Below are 14,822 nucleotides of genomic sequence, written 5' to 3'. Positions count from 1 at the left end.
GCCTGAGGCCTCAGACTCAGAAGATGGTGATAGCAGCGAAGCAACTGCTCCGTCTCTGAAAGAACACCTCCCGGTCTCCAGACCTTTTATGAGGAAACTTCTAGCAGAAGCACTAGATCCAATAGTGCAGGAATTGAAGGAATATAAGGATCTCCAACATATGGGGTAGCGGATGGAAGCAGTGGAAACTGCGCAGTCCGCCATCATAGAATTTGGTTCAGCGGTAGCTCACTCTCTGGACTATACTCAAGCCCATCTAAATACGCTGTACACACAGCTGGAAGATAAAGATAATCGTGGCCGCCGGAACGACCTCCAACTCAAAGGCTTCCCTGAAAGCATTTTGCCGGACGCCATTGAAGCCGCATTACTTACCTTCTTCACCACCCTTGTTGGACAAGATGCGACTCAAGATTTCTCTCTGGAGAGAGCTCATCGGTCACTGAGACCACCACCAGGTCCTGCAGACCCACCTAGGGACATTATATGTAAGCTTGTGAGCCACCAGGCTAAGGAGTGTATCCTTAAAGCAGCCCGCGGCAAACCTTCTTTGAAGTTTGAGGGAGCTACGGTAGCCATTTTTCAAAGATCTCTCCCCAGTCACACTGCGCAAGAGAAGAGCGCTGTAGCCACTGCTGGAGGTTTTAAAGGAGAAGAAACTACTATATCGCTGGCTGTTTCCATTTGGGCTTCTCATAAACGTGCCAGACAACAAGAAGTTAATTCTCAGATCCTACAGTGACTTACGACGAATCTATGATCACTTAGGTATAGGTGACCAAGAGATCCAGGATTGGAACATTGTTCAGGAGATCACAGAAGTTCCACCGCTGCCATTACCTGCATCGTGGATACCAGGAAGACAGAATAAGTCGCAGAGGCAGAGAAAGAAGAGCGGGAATGGAACCACGAGGAAGGAGTTCGGTGGTGATACCTGAAGTTTTACCCTCTTCTAAGATGTTAAGTCAAGGACTTTAATGTCATAAGTACAAGGGGTGAGAGGTTATAGAGTCGCTTATAAATTAAGAATGATCTCTGCATTGTTTTCCCCATTTTTCTTTGCCTTTCCCCTCCCCCCCCCTCCCCATCCTTACTTTTCATTTCCCATCCTCTCACCTCACAATCTTGCATGCTGCAGGATCACTGTATTGTCACAGAGTGGTGTATAAGAGTACAACTGCTGGTGAGCTTATCTTATTTCAAAGGATATAATATGCGCTGAGTTTAGTGCTGATTATATTTATCAGTTGTTGAAATATTAATATAGCATTCAGACAAAATGTTTGAGTACTAGAGATATTTAGGTAAATGGTCATGATCGTAGCATATCGTTACTATTGGTACTGATTTACTATATAGAGAGACAATTTTCAAGTGTCCTTAGAGAACAACTTTTCCATGTTACATTAACTGCCCGACCTTCTCTGTCGGTTCTTAGACAGACTACCCCCACCCACAAGAGCCATCTTCTATCTGGAGGATGGGTTCTATACCTCTAGTGATGGAGGATTGGCTCGCCCGCTCTTGCTCTCTCACATGCCTTGATAGTGGAGATTTGTACTCTACATGGGGGAGAGTGGGAGTGGGTGTTGCTCGGAACCTTTGTTCCGTAAAAATACTTTATGTTCCTGTGTTTTATCCACATGTTAATGGTTATACCCGGCAAGATGCAAAATTTGTATTGGTTGTAGAAACATGGCCTTTATTGAGAGATAAGTCATATGATAGTGGTATGGATCCCCTGAAAGTTACATCACTTAATGTGAATGGTTTAAACGGGCCACAAAAAAGAAGTAGAGTTTTTCAGATGATAAAAAAAGGAGAAAGTAGATATCCTACTTTTGCAAGAAACTCATTTCAGGCATAATAGAATACCCCCACTTTTCACTAATATGTTTTCCATTTGGACGCATAGTACACATACATCAGCCTCCAAGGGAGTCTCTATAGGGTTTAGGAAAGGTCTCCCTTTTCAGATACAGGCACAATCAGTTGATCCAACAGGGCGTTTTGTATTTGTAAAGGGGACACTCTTTGGTAACAAGATTACGGTGGCGAACGTGTATGCTCCCAATATGAATCAGGTCAAATGGTGAGTGGAGGTTTTACAGAAGTTACACGAATTTAGAGAAGGCGCTCTATTGCTGGGAGGGGACTTTAATTTGGCTCTGGACCATCCTTTAGATTCCACATCTCTTCTTCCAAGACACACTGCTCCCCAAGTCAAAAAACTGAGGGAAGCTTTAGATGCTCACCAGGTATCAGATGTATGGAGAGTGCTTCATCCTCAGGGAAAAGATTATACTTTTTATTCGGCAATGCATGGCACGTATAGGAGATTAGATTACATGTACCTTTCAAACCACCTTCTAGATAGAATTGAGACAGCGAGCATAGGACCAATCACTGTCACGGATCACGCACCAGTCTCAATGAGAATTCACTTCATGGGTGCTCCTCCCAAATCCTGGACTTGGAGGCTCAACGAGACCCTCTTAGAAGATGTTAAGCACAGAACACAGATAGAGGAGAAAGTAAATATGTTTTTTGAGATCAATAACGATCCACAGATAGCCACTCCTATCACATGGGAGGCACACAAAGCTTTTGTTAGAGGGGAGCTGATTGCCTTAGGGTCGTAGGTCCGTAAAAAGAGGACGAAGGAGGTAGATTCAGTGATAGCTCAAATATCCGTACTTGAAAACCTTAATAAAAGACATCCCTCCAGAACTACTCATGAAGACATAATCAAATTACGTCTTCGGCTTAAAGATCTAAATATTAGATCAGCAAAGATGCTCAAGATGTCGAAGTTTCAGACTTATATTCATGGTAATAGAGGCTCAAAATTGCTGACGCAATTAATAAAGGGTCAAAGGGAAAAAACACATTGCACGCATCCAAAACAATAAGGGTGACCTCAACACCAGCAATAGCAAATTAATTTGCATCCTTTTATTCCTCATTGTACAACTTACAAACAATAGGTCCTGAGGATAAACAAAAGAAAACTGCGGCTTTCATCAATTCAGTGGTGGTTCCCAAACTTGGTCCTGAAGAGGTAAATAGCTTAATGACTCCCATCATGGAAGAAGAGGTGAGGGAATGTCTATTGAGTATCCCCAGTGGTAAAAGTCCGGGGCCAGATGGTCTCCCCATAATATATTATAAAAAACTTCAAAAGATATTAATACCCCAACTCACTAAACTTTGCAATTCACTATTGGGAGGTTCTTCTCTTCCATCACAGTCCCTGATGGCCCATATAGTAGTTCTTCATAAGAGGGGAAGGATCCAAGTAGATGTGGTAGTTATAGGCCCATCTCGCTCTTGAATGCGGACGTGAAGTTATGGGCTAAAATTCTTAGCCAAAGGATAGCCAAGTTTCTGCCTCGTCTACTTGGAGAGGAGCAGGTGGGATTCGTGGGGGGCAGAGAGGGTAGACATAATGTAAGCAGGATTTATCATGCTGTCCATAATGCTAGACAGGAGAAGACTCCCTTGATACTTGTAGGGACGGACGCGGAGAAGGCCTTTGATAGGGTAAGCTGGACATTTATGAGAGATGCTCTCCTACACTTTGGCTTCCCCTCCGCGTTAGTCACTGCAATCTTCACTCTTTATGGAAGTCCTTCAGCAAAAGTCTTAGCTAATGGATATCTCTCTGCTCCCTTTGGAATCAAAAATGGGACGCGTCAGGGGTGCCCCCTGTCACCTACTCTCTTTGTGCTAGCTCTGGAGATTTTTCTAAATAAAATAAGAGCGTCAGACAAAATTAAGGGTTTACAAGTAGGAAGCTACACACACTCAGTAGCAGCCTTTGCCGATGACCTCTTACTATTGGTCACTAACCCAGAAGAAGCTTTAACGGAAATTATGGTATTACTTGAAAGTTATGGAGAAATCTCCAATTTCAAAATAAACCATGAGAAATCTGAAATACTTAATGTTTCCATAGAAAAGAAAAAAACAAAAGATCTAATCCCACTCTCGCCATTTCAATGGCCAGGACGAGCTATAAAATTCCTGGGAATCCAAGTGCCATCCGATACCCAGCAGTTCTATAGTTTGAACTATCCCCCCTTATTTGCGAAGATTAAGACCTATCTCAATTCTATTAAAATCCCATTCCTGTCTTGGTTAGGTAGGAAAAACATACTGTCTACATATGCTCTACCACAGATATTATATATACTAAGATGTCTGCCCATAAAAATTCCTGACAGGCTTTTTGCAGACTTTAGGAGACTCTTTACTAAATTCTTGTGGGCTAGCGGAAGGCCACGTCTCTAATATCTTCTTCTTATTAAGAAGAGGACAGAGGGAGGTCTCTTTCCCTGACTTGAGGACTTACCATCATGCAATACATTTGGAAAGATGGACCGAATTAGCAGACTTGTCCAATAACAAGTTACATGTAGACATTGAGCGCAGTCTTATGGGTACAAATGCCACAAGGTATATGTGGGTAGCAAGCAAAAATAGAAAGAAGCCCTTGTTCACATCTGAAATGTCTAACACTATGTTTTCCTATTGTCAGAAAACATCAGGACTCCTGATGCATCAAAATAAACTTTCCCCATTAGCCCCTCTTTCCGTCCTACCTTACTTTATGAGAGGTAAGAGGAGTCTAAGTCAACAGTGTTGGTACAATCTCACAGAGATGAGAATCTCAAACTTGCGCAAATCAACGGATATTGACTCCTTCATACAAGAATTGTGGGAGAAAATCCTGAGATCCTTTAGGAACTCGCTAGCTATAAGAGATTTGACCATCACTTGTAGAGGTTATATAAAGGCATTTACTAAGGAAGCTTTAGATCCCACTTGGTTAGAAAACCTCTCATTATCTTGCAATTTTCTTCACCTGATGAAGGGGACCCTTTCCCCGAAACGCATTGTGATTGCAATAAAACTCTTGAAGATTCACCGTCTACCTCTGGTTGGTTCCTTGCGCCGAGAGATGTTCCTTTTCTTCCTGTCATTTTAATCCTCCGTGTGGGCCTAGGCACGCTTATCCGAGGACATCTACATCCGTGGCTGCATACCAACCTTCATATTGGGGATTAAATCATCTCCCACATGCCTACATTAGCGTTGTGCCTATAATTGCGCAACCCTGCAAGGTGAGCCTCCCAAATTGGGATTTAATCTGAATTTCCAAACGTTTTTACCCTATGGTGCGCCCTCTCTCTTTTGTTTACACAGTAAACAACTTGCCTTTATACGTATTTTCATGTCCCTATCCATCAAGACTATCAGAAGTTCCTCCGAGTGGCCATAGAACTAGGAGGAATTGTCAGACATGTACAATTTCAGGCGCTTCCCTTTGGCCTGTCAATATAGTGTTCACAAAAGTAATCTCGGAGATGGCAGCTCTTATCAGGGAGAAGGATATTCTTTTTATCCCTTATCTGGATGACTTTTTGATAGTGGGAGATTCACGGGAGGCCTGCAGGGAAGCAGTACAGAACGTATCTCAGATTCTGGAGGAAATGGGATGGGTCCTGAACAAAGAAAAATCGACATCAGAAACCTCGCAAAGTCAGCAATTTCTAGGATTGCTGCTGGATTCAAGGGTGCAGAAGTGCTTCCTGATGGAAGAAAGGATACAAGATCTAGCCCAGAGCCCAAGAATATCCTTGAGAAAAGGCATGTCGATTCTGGGAAGTTTGACATCATGTATTCCAGCTGTTGTATGGGCCCAGTTCCATTCCAGAGGCCTGCAGTGGGACCTGTTGACAGCTTGGGAAGGGGGAAAGGAACCCTTAGAATCTTGCTTACTTATTACAGATCAGACTCTAGAGGAATTAAGGTGGTGGTTGATAAGAGACAATCTAACCCCTTGGATAAGGAAGAATCTTATGCTTGACTACAAATGTATGCCCTTGGGTTTGGGGTCCCATATTCTAGAACATTCAGTCCAGGGCTTATGGCGAGGCTGTCAGAAGTCAGCTTCCTCAAATATGAAGGAACTTATGGTGGTGAAATTTGCTATGTTAGAAGTTTTTCTGTTAATATCAGACATCTCAGAATCATGTCAGACAGCAGCACTGTAGTTTCCTATATAAACAAGCAGGGGGGGGGGTACCAGAAGTAAAACCTTAATGTTGATGGCGAGTGAGATTTTTCAGTCGGCAGAAAGAAATTGCATTTCCATCTCAGCAGTCCACATTAAAAAGGCATGTAAAATATGCAGGCAGATTTTTTAAGTCTATGCCAAGAAAAATTACCAGACCGCATGAAATGTAAATATAATTTATTAACACAATTTATAAATTAACAATTCATACACAAAACCAAGTGCAGGAAAAGGTGACATCCACATCAGGAGACACAACATACATATAAGTATCTCATACATACAATGAACAGAGTCCATTTACCCATTATGTCTCCCCTCTGGGATGGCGCCAGACGAAGGTCCACCGAAACGCGCGTCGGGGCTGGTGCCATCCCGGAGGGGACTAGAGTTAAAGATTATCCCTACTTCAAATTAATAGAAAAATATAAGAATTAGTCATGGTTGCAAAACTTTTTACATAGACCTCCACTGCCATCTATTGGTGGGGTCGAAGACAGACATGAGTTGTAGGGATTGACTGATTATCGGAAGTAACGATATTATCGTTCGATATTCAGGATTTTGTACATCATCGGTATCGGCATCTAACCTTGCCCATATACCGATAATGCATATAAAGAGAATACTAGTCAGCGCCTCCATTATGGAAGCTTGCACTAGTATGCATCGGGTGCCGGGAGCAGGGAAGAAGCGCAGCAAGCGCTTCCGATACTCACCCTCCCTGGTCTTTTGATGGGGCCCGCGCTGCACTGTCCTGACCCCGTACAGCATCAGGACGTAGTCCCCAGGAGAGGGGAGGAGTTTTTTTTTTTTTTATTCCTCCGAGGTCTAATAGGGGTTAATAATGGTCTGATCCGAGGTCTGATAGGGGTTAATAAAGTCAGTGAGATTGGGGGGGGGGGGGGTGATGGTGTGGAAATTGGCATTTGGCACCAGTATATTATAAATGTAAATTTTAAATGGACCACCAACTAAGGGCTTTATTAATTTATAATATACTACTGTCCTCATCATGATAATCCTCATTTCATCAATCCATCCAAGGAACAAGTCACCAAGGAGAATAAGAGGAGGGAATAGGACCTGACTATACTACATTCCTGAACCTTGACCCCGATTTCTTCCAGGTATAGTATAAAGTTCTATATGTATTTTAGGGAAATAAATTATATATATATATATATATATATATATATATATATATATATATATATATATATATATATATATATAAAAATAATATCCTGTGTGTAGGATCTAGACTGAATTGGGGTGATTGTACCTGCAGTATCAATGGTACCCTCTTTAGTCTAGGGAGATAGATATATACTGTTGATATATATTTACATATCACTGTATCATCTCCGAAGAACTGATTTCACTTCTAGTCATTTATATGGTTAAAAAAAAAAAAAAAAGCTAGTGCTGACTGACACTATTGGTTATTTAGTGTGGCTGTAAAGCCGATCCGGGTCAGCTCTTACTGGGAGCAGCCAAAGTGCAGGGTGGGTGGCTGTTCCCAATATTCCAGGCCAGGTTTTGGTTAGGGATATCAAACCCAGCCAGCAGTCTCAGCTGAGGTGGATTATCCTCCATCTGACATGGAGCTTTGCCAGTCTCTGTGTTAGGGCCTGAGAGTTTGGGCCGGGATTAAGGCGTGCTATCCTGTTTGGATGAAAGCACATGGACTTCTGTTTCACCCAAGGACTTATGTGTTGCTGCCTGGTGTGAACAAACACCAGACTCAAGGTGACTGTTTTTTCCTTGAAACTGACTTTTTGTTGTCACTTTCCTTATGTGTGAATAAAACACTGAACTGTTTAAGTTAAAGACATAGTCGTCGCCTCTATACTGCGTCCACAAATCCATATCTCTATCTATATAATTTACTATAATATTTATATATAAAAATATTTGTTTCCAGTTACTATTCCGATATATGTATCTATTATCTTTATATTCTATAGGTTATTGCATTTTTCTTAATTGGATGTCATGGTTTATTACCATTTTATTGTCACAGATTTTATATTTTATTCTATTTGCACTGAATTATTATTTATATATTTTGTATATCTGTTTCCTTTTATATTCAACTCAGCGCAGAAAAGAGCTCTACTTAGCTCTTGTTTTGTTTATGAAAATAAGTTGGAAACTCCTTGATTATAGATCCCGACTTGTTTACATAAATAAAATAATTTTTCAGATGCAGTATAAATATTCTGACACGTTCCAAATTTTAGAATTCCTTCAGAAGGGGTTACAGTTAGGGTCATCTCCTAGCACCTTAAAAAGTTTAAGTTTCGGCTCTCTCGGCCCTGTTTAATGAAAATTTGTCTTCAGATCCATAGATATCTAGGTTCTTTAGATCAGTTTCCCATTCTTCCCTTAATCTTTCGCCCGGGTAGCGCCTTGGGATTTGCATTGGTCCTAAACGTCTTAATAAAGAATCCCTTTGAACCTATTGAAGACATTTCTATAAGGTGTCTATCATCTAAACTATGCCTCTTAGTAGCTCTAACCTAAGCTCCTAGGATTAGTGAACTCCAGAGTATTTCCAATCCTCCTTATACTACCATATTAGAAGATTGGGTGATCATTCAACCTGATCCAGCCTTCCTAAGGTAGCTTCCAAGTTTCACAGATCTCAGGAGATTGTGCTTCCAACCTTCTATCAGTCACCATCTACAGAAGAGGAAGAGGCTTATCATTGTCTTGATGTTAGAAGGTGTTTGACACAGTATTTGGCCGAATGCACACGGCCGTGTTCCGCGGCCGAGAGCGGTCCGTGGTATGCCGGGCTGGATTCCTGTTCAGAGCAGGAGCGCACGGCGTCATTGGTTGCTATGATGCCGTGCGCTTCATGCCGCCGCCGCTGTACAGTAATACACTCGTATAGATAAAAATAAGCAAATAACGCCATATCAGCATGGCTTCATGAGGGATTGGTCATAAACTAATTAAATCAGTTTCTATGAGGAGGTACGTTTTAGACTTGACAGCAGCGAATCAATGGATGTCGCATATCTGGACTTCTCCAAAGCATTTGACTAGGGATCGACCGATTATCGGTTTGACCGATATTATCGGCCGATATTCAGGATTTTGAACGTTATCGGTATCTATTTTGCCGATATACCGATAACGTATGGGGAACACAGAACGCGCTGCTCTCAGCGCTCTCCGTGTTCCCTCAGCAGCACAGGGGAGAAGGAAGCAGTGTCTCCCTCCCCCCGTGCTGCTGCTGCCGCCAATGAGAGGACAGAAGATAAGAGGAGGGGAGGGGCTATGGCCACCGCTCCACCAATGAAGATAAGCCTTTCATTAATTCATATACAGGAGGCGGGAGCTGGCTGCAGAATCACATAGCCGGCTCCCGACCTCTATGAGCAATAGCTGCGGTCCGCGGTAGTTAACCCCTTAGGTGCCGCAGAACGCAGCTATCGCTCCTCCGATCGGAGCCCCAGCAGTGTAATCCTCGGTAACCATGGCAGCCAGGACGCTATTGAAGCCCTGGCTGCCATGTTCAGCTCCCTGCTGCTGTGTGCACAAAGCACAGGGCAGCAGAGACAGTGTGAGGTCCTATTCAGGGTGAATAGGACAAGGGTTCTAGTCCCTAAGGGGGCTAAAAGTTAGTAAAAAAAAAAAAAAAAAAAATATTAAGTATAAATGAAAAAGATTTACAAAAAATAAATAAAAAAAATACACATTAACAATAAACATATTCATTTTCAGCAGATTTGTGTAGGAATTTATTTTCTTCTCAAAAATGAAAATTCCCAGAATATCGGTATAAATTATCGGCTATAGGCCTGAAAGTTCCCAAATTATCGGTATCGGCCCTAAAAAATCAATATCGGTCGATCCCTACATTTGACACTGTACCACAAAAGATTAGTATATAAAATGAGAATGCTTGAACTGGGAGAAAATGTCTGTATGTCATAAGTAACTGGCTCAGTGATAGAAAACAGAGGGTGGTTATTATAGGTACACACTCAGATTGGGTCACTGTCACTAGTGGAGTACCTCAGGGGTCAGTATTGGGCCCTATTCTCTTCAATATATTTATTAATGATCTTGTAGAAGGCTTGCATAGTAAAGTATCAATTTTTGCAGATGACACTAAACTGTGTAAAGTAATTTACACTGAAGAGGACAGTATACTGCTACAGATGGATCTGGATAGATTGGAGGCTTGGGCGGAGAAGTGGCAGATGACGTTTAACACTGACAAATGTAAGGTTATGCACATGGGAAGGAATAATGCAAGTCACCCATACATACTAAATGGTAAAACACTGGGTAACAACGACATGGAAAAGGATCTAGGGATTTTAGTGAACCGGAAACTAAGCTGTAGAAACCAGTGTCAGGCAGCTGCTGCCAAGGCCAATAAATAATGGGTTGCATCAAAAGGGGCATAGATGCCCGTGATGAGAACATAGTCCTACCACTTTACAAATCACTAGTCAGACCACACATGGCGTACTGTGTACAGTTCTGGGCTCCTGTGAACAAGGTAGACATAGCAGAGCTGGAGAGGGTTCAGAGGAGGGCAACTAAAGTAATAACTTGAATGGTTGGACTACAGTACCCTGAAAGATGATCAAAATTAGGGTTATTCACTTTAGAAAAAAAGACGACTGAGGGGAGATCTAATAACTATGTATAAATATATCAGGGGTCAGTACAGAGATCTCTCCCATCATCTATTTATCCCCAGGACTGTGACTGTGACGAGGGGACATCATCTGCGTCTGGAAGAAAGAAGGTTTGTACACAAACATAGAAGAGGATTCTTTACGGTAAGAGCAGTGAGACTATGGAACTCTCTGCCTGAGGAGGTGGTGATGACGAGTTCACTAAAAGAGTTCAAGAGGGGCTTGGATGCATTTCTGGAGTGTAATAATATTACAGGCTATAGCTACTAGAGATGGTTAGTTGATCCAGGGAGTTATCCGATTGCCTGACTGGAGTCGGGAGGGAATTTTTTTCCCCTTAAATGGGGAAAAATTGGCTTCTACCCCAGTTTTTTTTTTTGCCTTCCTCTGGATCAACTTGAAGGATAACAGGCTGAACTGGATGGACAGATGTCTTTTTTCAGCCTTATAAACTGTTACTATGTTACAGTTTGCAGAATGCAAAACAGATGGTCGTGTGAACGCACCCCAAAAATATTTCCAGAAGGACATCACAGGTGGCTCTATAGTTAAAAACCTAAAGCAACATAGAACAGTGCTGAGCAAAGTAATCACTGGAGAAGGTAAAAGATGCTTTCATCAGATCATACCTGTACAAACAAGTTTATCTATTCTGCCTTTCTTCCACTTTAGAAGATCTCCACCTTTTCCACATCCCAGATCAAGTACTGTAATATTTCGACGATTCTTCTGCCGTACTCGATCCAAAAACTCACCTAAAAGGAAAAAAAAAAAAAAAAAAAAAAGGATACATACAACCTCTCAATAATAATCACTGACAAGTGTCTCTTCTTTACCTAGCTTGTGGTAAGAGGTTTTCACACAAATTGATTTTACAGCAGTGGAGGTCCAAGCTAGCACAGCTTTGTCTGTATTTCCCATTACTTAGAGGCTTGTTCCTTCCAATAAACAGTGCTCAGACCTCCATTGATCTAACAACATTTATCACCTAATCTGGTGACGTTAGAGGACCTTTCATGGGTCCGAACATTGTAAGATAACTATCTGGACATGTAGAGCAGCGCCCAGTGATCTCACTGCACTTATTACCCCTGGTCGCCGCTCCGTTAGCCCGCTGTGGCCCCGTTACCTTCTCCCGCACTGTATGGTGATTACTATTATCGGTTCACCAGGGAGGAGTCTGCCCTGTTTCTCCCTGGGCGTTCCTTCTCCCTGGCTGTAGCGCTGTCCAATCGCAGCGCAGAGCTCACAGCCTGGGTAGTTTGCGCAGGAGAAGGTAACAGGGCCACAGCAGGCGAACGGAGAGGCACCCAGGGATAACCGTAAGTGCAGTGAGATCCCTGGGTGTCGCTCTACATTTCCAGATAGTGATCTTACAATGTTCGGACCCATGAAAGGTCCTCTTTAAAAGGGATTGTCACCTGTAAGTTCAACCAGGTACAGTGCCTTGTAGGGCTAGCTCAGCTGAATGTAATGAGAACTTTAACTTTGCGATCTGTTGCTTCAATCTGGAGAAAAAGCTTTTAAGTCATATGCAAATGATCAGTAAAGTGCACTGAGGGTGAGCACCCCTGCTTCTTCCTCTGCCAGCCCTCAATCTCATTCTTGATTAACAGGGCCAGGCTAGACAACTATGCAGGAACCTGGCCCTGTCAATCAAGAAGGGAAAAAGGGGCTGGCAGAGGAAAAAGGAGGAGAAAGGGTGCACAAAGTGACTCAGGTCCACCCACGGTGCACTTAACTTTACATATAGAAAAAAGGCACTTTCCTTCAAAAGGATGCCATGGAGCCCTACAAGGCATTTGTACTCTCTGGAAAATGAAAGGTGGAATGTGATTGGTTGCTGTGGGTAACTAAGACACTTTACACCAGTTTTGAGAAATCTCCCCCATTGTATCCAGAGGTTGGTGCTTTTTGGTCTCTGAGGTGGTAAGTAACGGCATACCTTTTTTCTACTGTATAAGAAAGCATAGCACACTGCACTTTTCCATACAGACAACCACTGCGAAATAATGTATACAAAAAAAACAAAAAAAAAAAAACAGCGAGGGGTTTTGTCTGGGAAGGAAGGTATTTTCGTCCCAACATGTGCGGCTGGGCTGGTTTCCAGCCAGGTGAGGTCAAATACCGGACCAGAGTTTAAGTGGCGGCCCGGGTTTGGGCAGCACCTGGCTGTCCTTAAATAGGTTTTGTGCTGGACTGGAGGGCTGAGACCCATGTGCAGGGGGAACAGGCCCCCTGAAGCCTGCTGTGGACTATTGCCAACAAGGTGACTTGTGCAATATGAACTTTCCATTGTGCGTGAATTAACACCAAAGATTGCAAATTTACGTGTTGTTTTATGCAACTGCCGCAAGTGTGAATGAACACTGAAGTTTGAGTTAAGAACTTGTATTTTGCCTCTGTCTCCGCTTACCCCATCTACCAGAGCGAAACTAAAATTTATATATATATATTCAGAAAAATGAGCGGCACTCCAGAAATAAAAGCAGTGAACCCTTTATTCACACCAGTGGTGCAACGTTTCGGCTCTAGTCACGAGCCTTTCTCAAGCCTTTCTCGTGACTAGAGCCGAAACGTTGCACCACTGGTGTGAATAAAGGGTTCACTGCTTTTATTTCTGGAGTGCCGCTCATTTTTCTGAATATATCCACCAGGGAAACCTGTCTATTCCCTTTGGGACGTGCACCCGCCTTCTCTCATTGGAGCCAGTGCCGCCATTTTTCATATATATATATATATATATATATATATATATTTTTTTTTATCTCAATGGATGTCAGTGGGTGACACAATCCACTGTGTCAGTATACTAGCACCTTGGAGCCTTCCATCAGGGGTACAAGTCAAAAGTCATCCGGACATCTACGTACCTCCAACGAAAAGCCCCGACAGTGTGCAGAGACCAAATCTCTTTCCTTTCCTGACAGTTGGTCCAAGCTAAATTGATCCCACTATTGACAGAAACTTAAAAGGGAACCTGTCTTCAACTTTATGCTGACCTCACTGAGGGTTGCGGAGAACCAGCATCATAATCATTGCAGCCCAGGCTTTGAAAAAAGAGTCACATCTACTTGAGAAGAGTCCTGGTTATCCATAATCTCCTGCTCTCTCCGCCCATCTGCTGATGATTGGCAGTTCTCTCCTAGAGAGAAAGGGAGAAAACTAGGTAGAAGACGGTCAGTCATCAGCAGGTGGGCGGGAGAGCAGGAATTCATGAATAACCAGGACTCTTCTCAGGTGGCCGGGACTCTTTTCCAGGCCCAGTCTGCAATGGTTGTGATGTTAGTTCTCGGCAACCACTTACTTTTAACTTGTAAATAACAGACCGTTGAAATCAACTCACCTGTCTCTACTTTATACTGCCGTAAGTATGGACAGCATAAAGTGGATGACAGGTCCCTTTTAAACACAATAGACACAACTTTTAACAAGCACTACAGTAAATTAGCGGGTGCATCAACACTCAGAGTGGCCTCTTAAAAGAAGGGAGATGCACACAGTAAGCAAACCAGTGCACCCAACTTGCTGATTGCCAGGTAAGGGTACCCTTGCTAGTTCAGGCACCCAGTCTGATCTGGTTAAGTGATGTTCTAGCCTATAAGCAAAATGGATACGCTGTTTTACATACTGTCGTTCCACTCAAGATGGAGTGCCCAAACGTTTAGCATTGTTAGGAAACACTATTGACACTTAAAAAATAAAATAAAAGGCTGTCTGACGTCTCAAACATTCATACATAAAGTACACAAATGTACTACCTATCAGAGCGCTTTTCATCCAGTTATTGAAGTTCCTTAGATAAAAGATTCGGGACTGGCTCCGTTCCTTCAGGCCAGACTCCTGAAGCTCATTATAGTGTGCCGCAACTGCCGAGCCGTGACCCTCTGATGTACACTGTCCATAAAAAGAAGAGAAAAAAGGTAACAAAGGCAAAAGCACAATACAATTTCTATACCACATGCCTTGTGAATTATGAAGGAGACACTAAAGTCTGCTGTCAAGGAAAACATCTCATTCCACATGTATGTGCAAGGAATGCCACCCACCCGTGTTATCCTCTTCAACATGGT

At 42.7% G+C, this 14,822-nt stretch overlaps 1 protein-coding gene across 2 annotated transcripts in view; it reads right to left on the bottom strand.

Annotated features, from left to right (window-relative positions):
• Positions 1-14,822, bottom strand: part of RNMT (RNA guanine-7 methyltransferase) — a 79,687-nt gene that overhangs the window by 47,955 nt on the left and 16,910 nt on the right. For both annotated transcript variants that reach the window (XM_040431858.1, XM_040431856.1), the window contains exons 4-5: positions 14,511-14,646; positions 11,379-11,504 (exon numbers count right to left, since the gene is read on the bottom strand). In XM_040431858.1, the coding sequence (XP_040287792.1) occupies positions 11,379-11,504; positions 14,511-14,646 (262 nt within the window). The remainder of the gene's footprint in view (positions 1-11,378; positions 11,505-14,510; positions 14,647-14,822) is intronic.

This window comes from Bufo bufo, chromosome 5 (assembly GCF_905171765.1).
Source record: "Bufo bufo chromosome 5, aBufBuf1.1, whole genome shotgun sequence".
Lineage (NCBI taxonomy): Eukaryota > Metazoa > Chordata > Amphibia > Anura > Bufonidae > Bufo > Bufo bufo.
The sequence above is the reverse complement of the archived record's forward strand: the minus strand, read 5'-3'. Positions and strand labels throughout refer to the sequence as shown.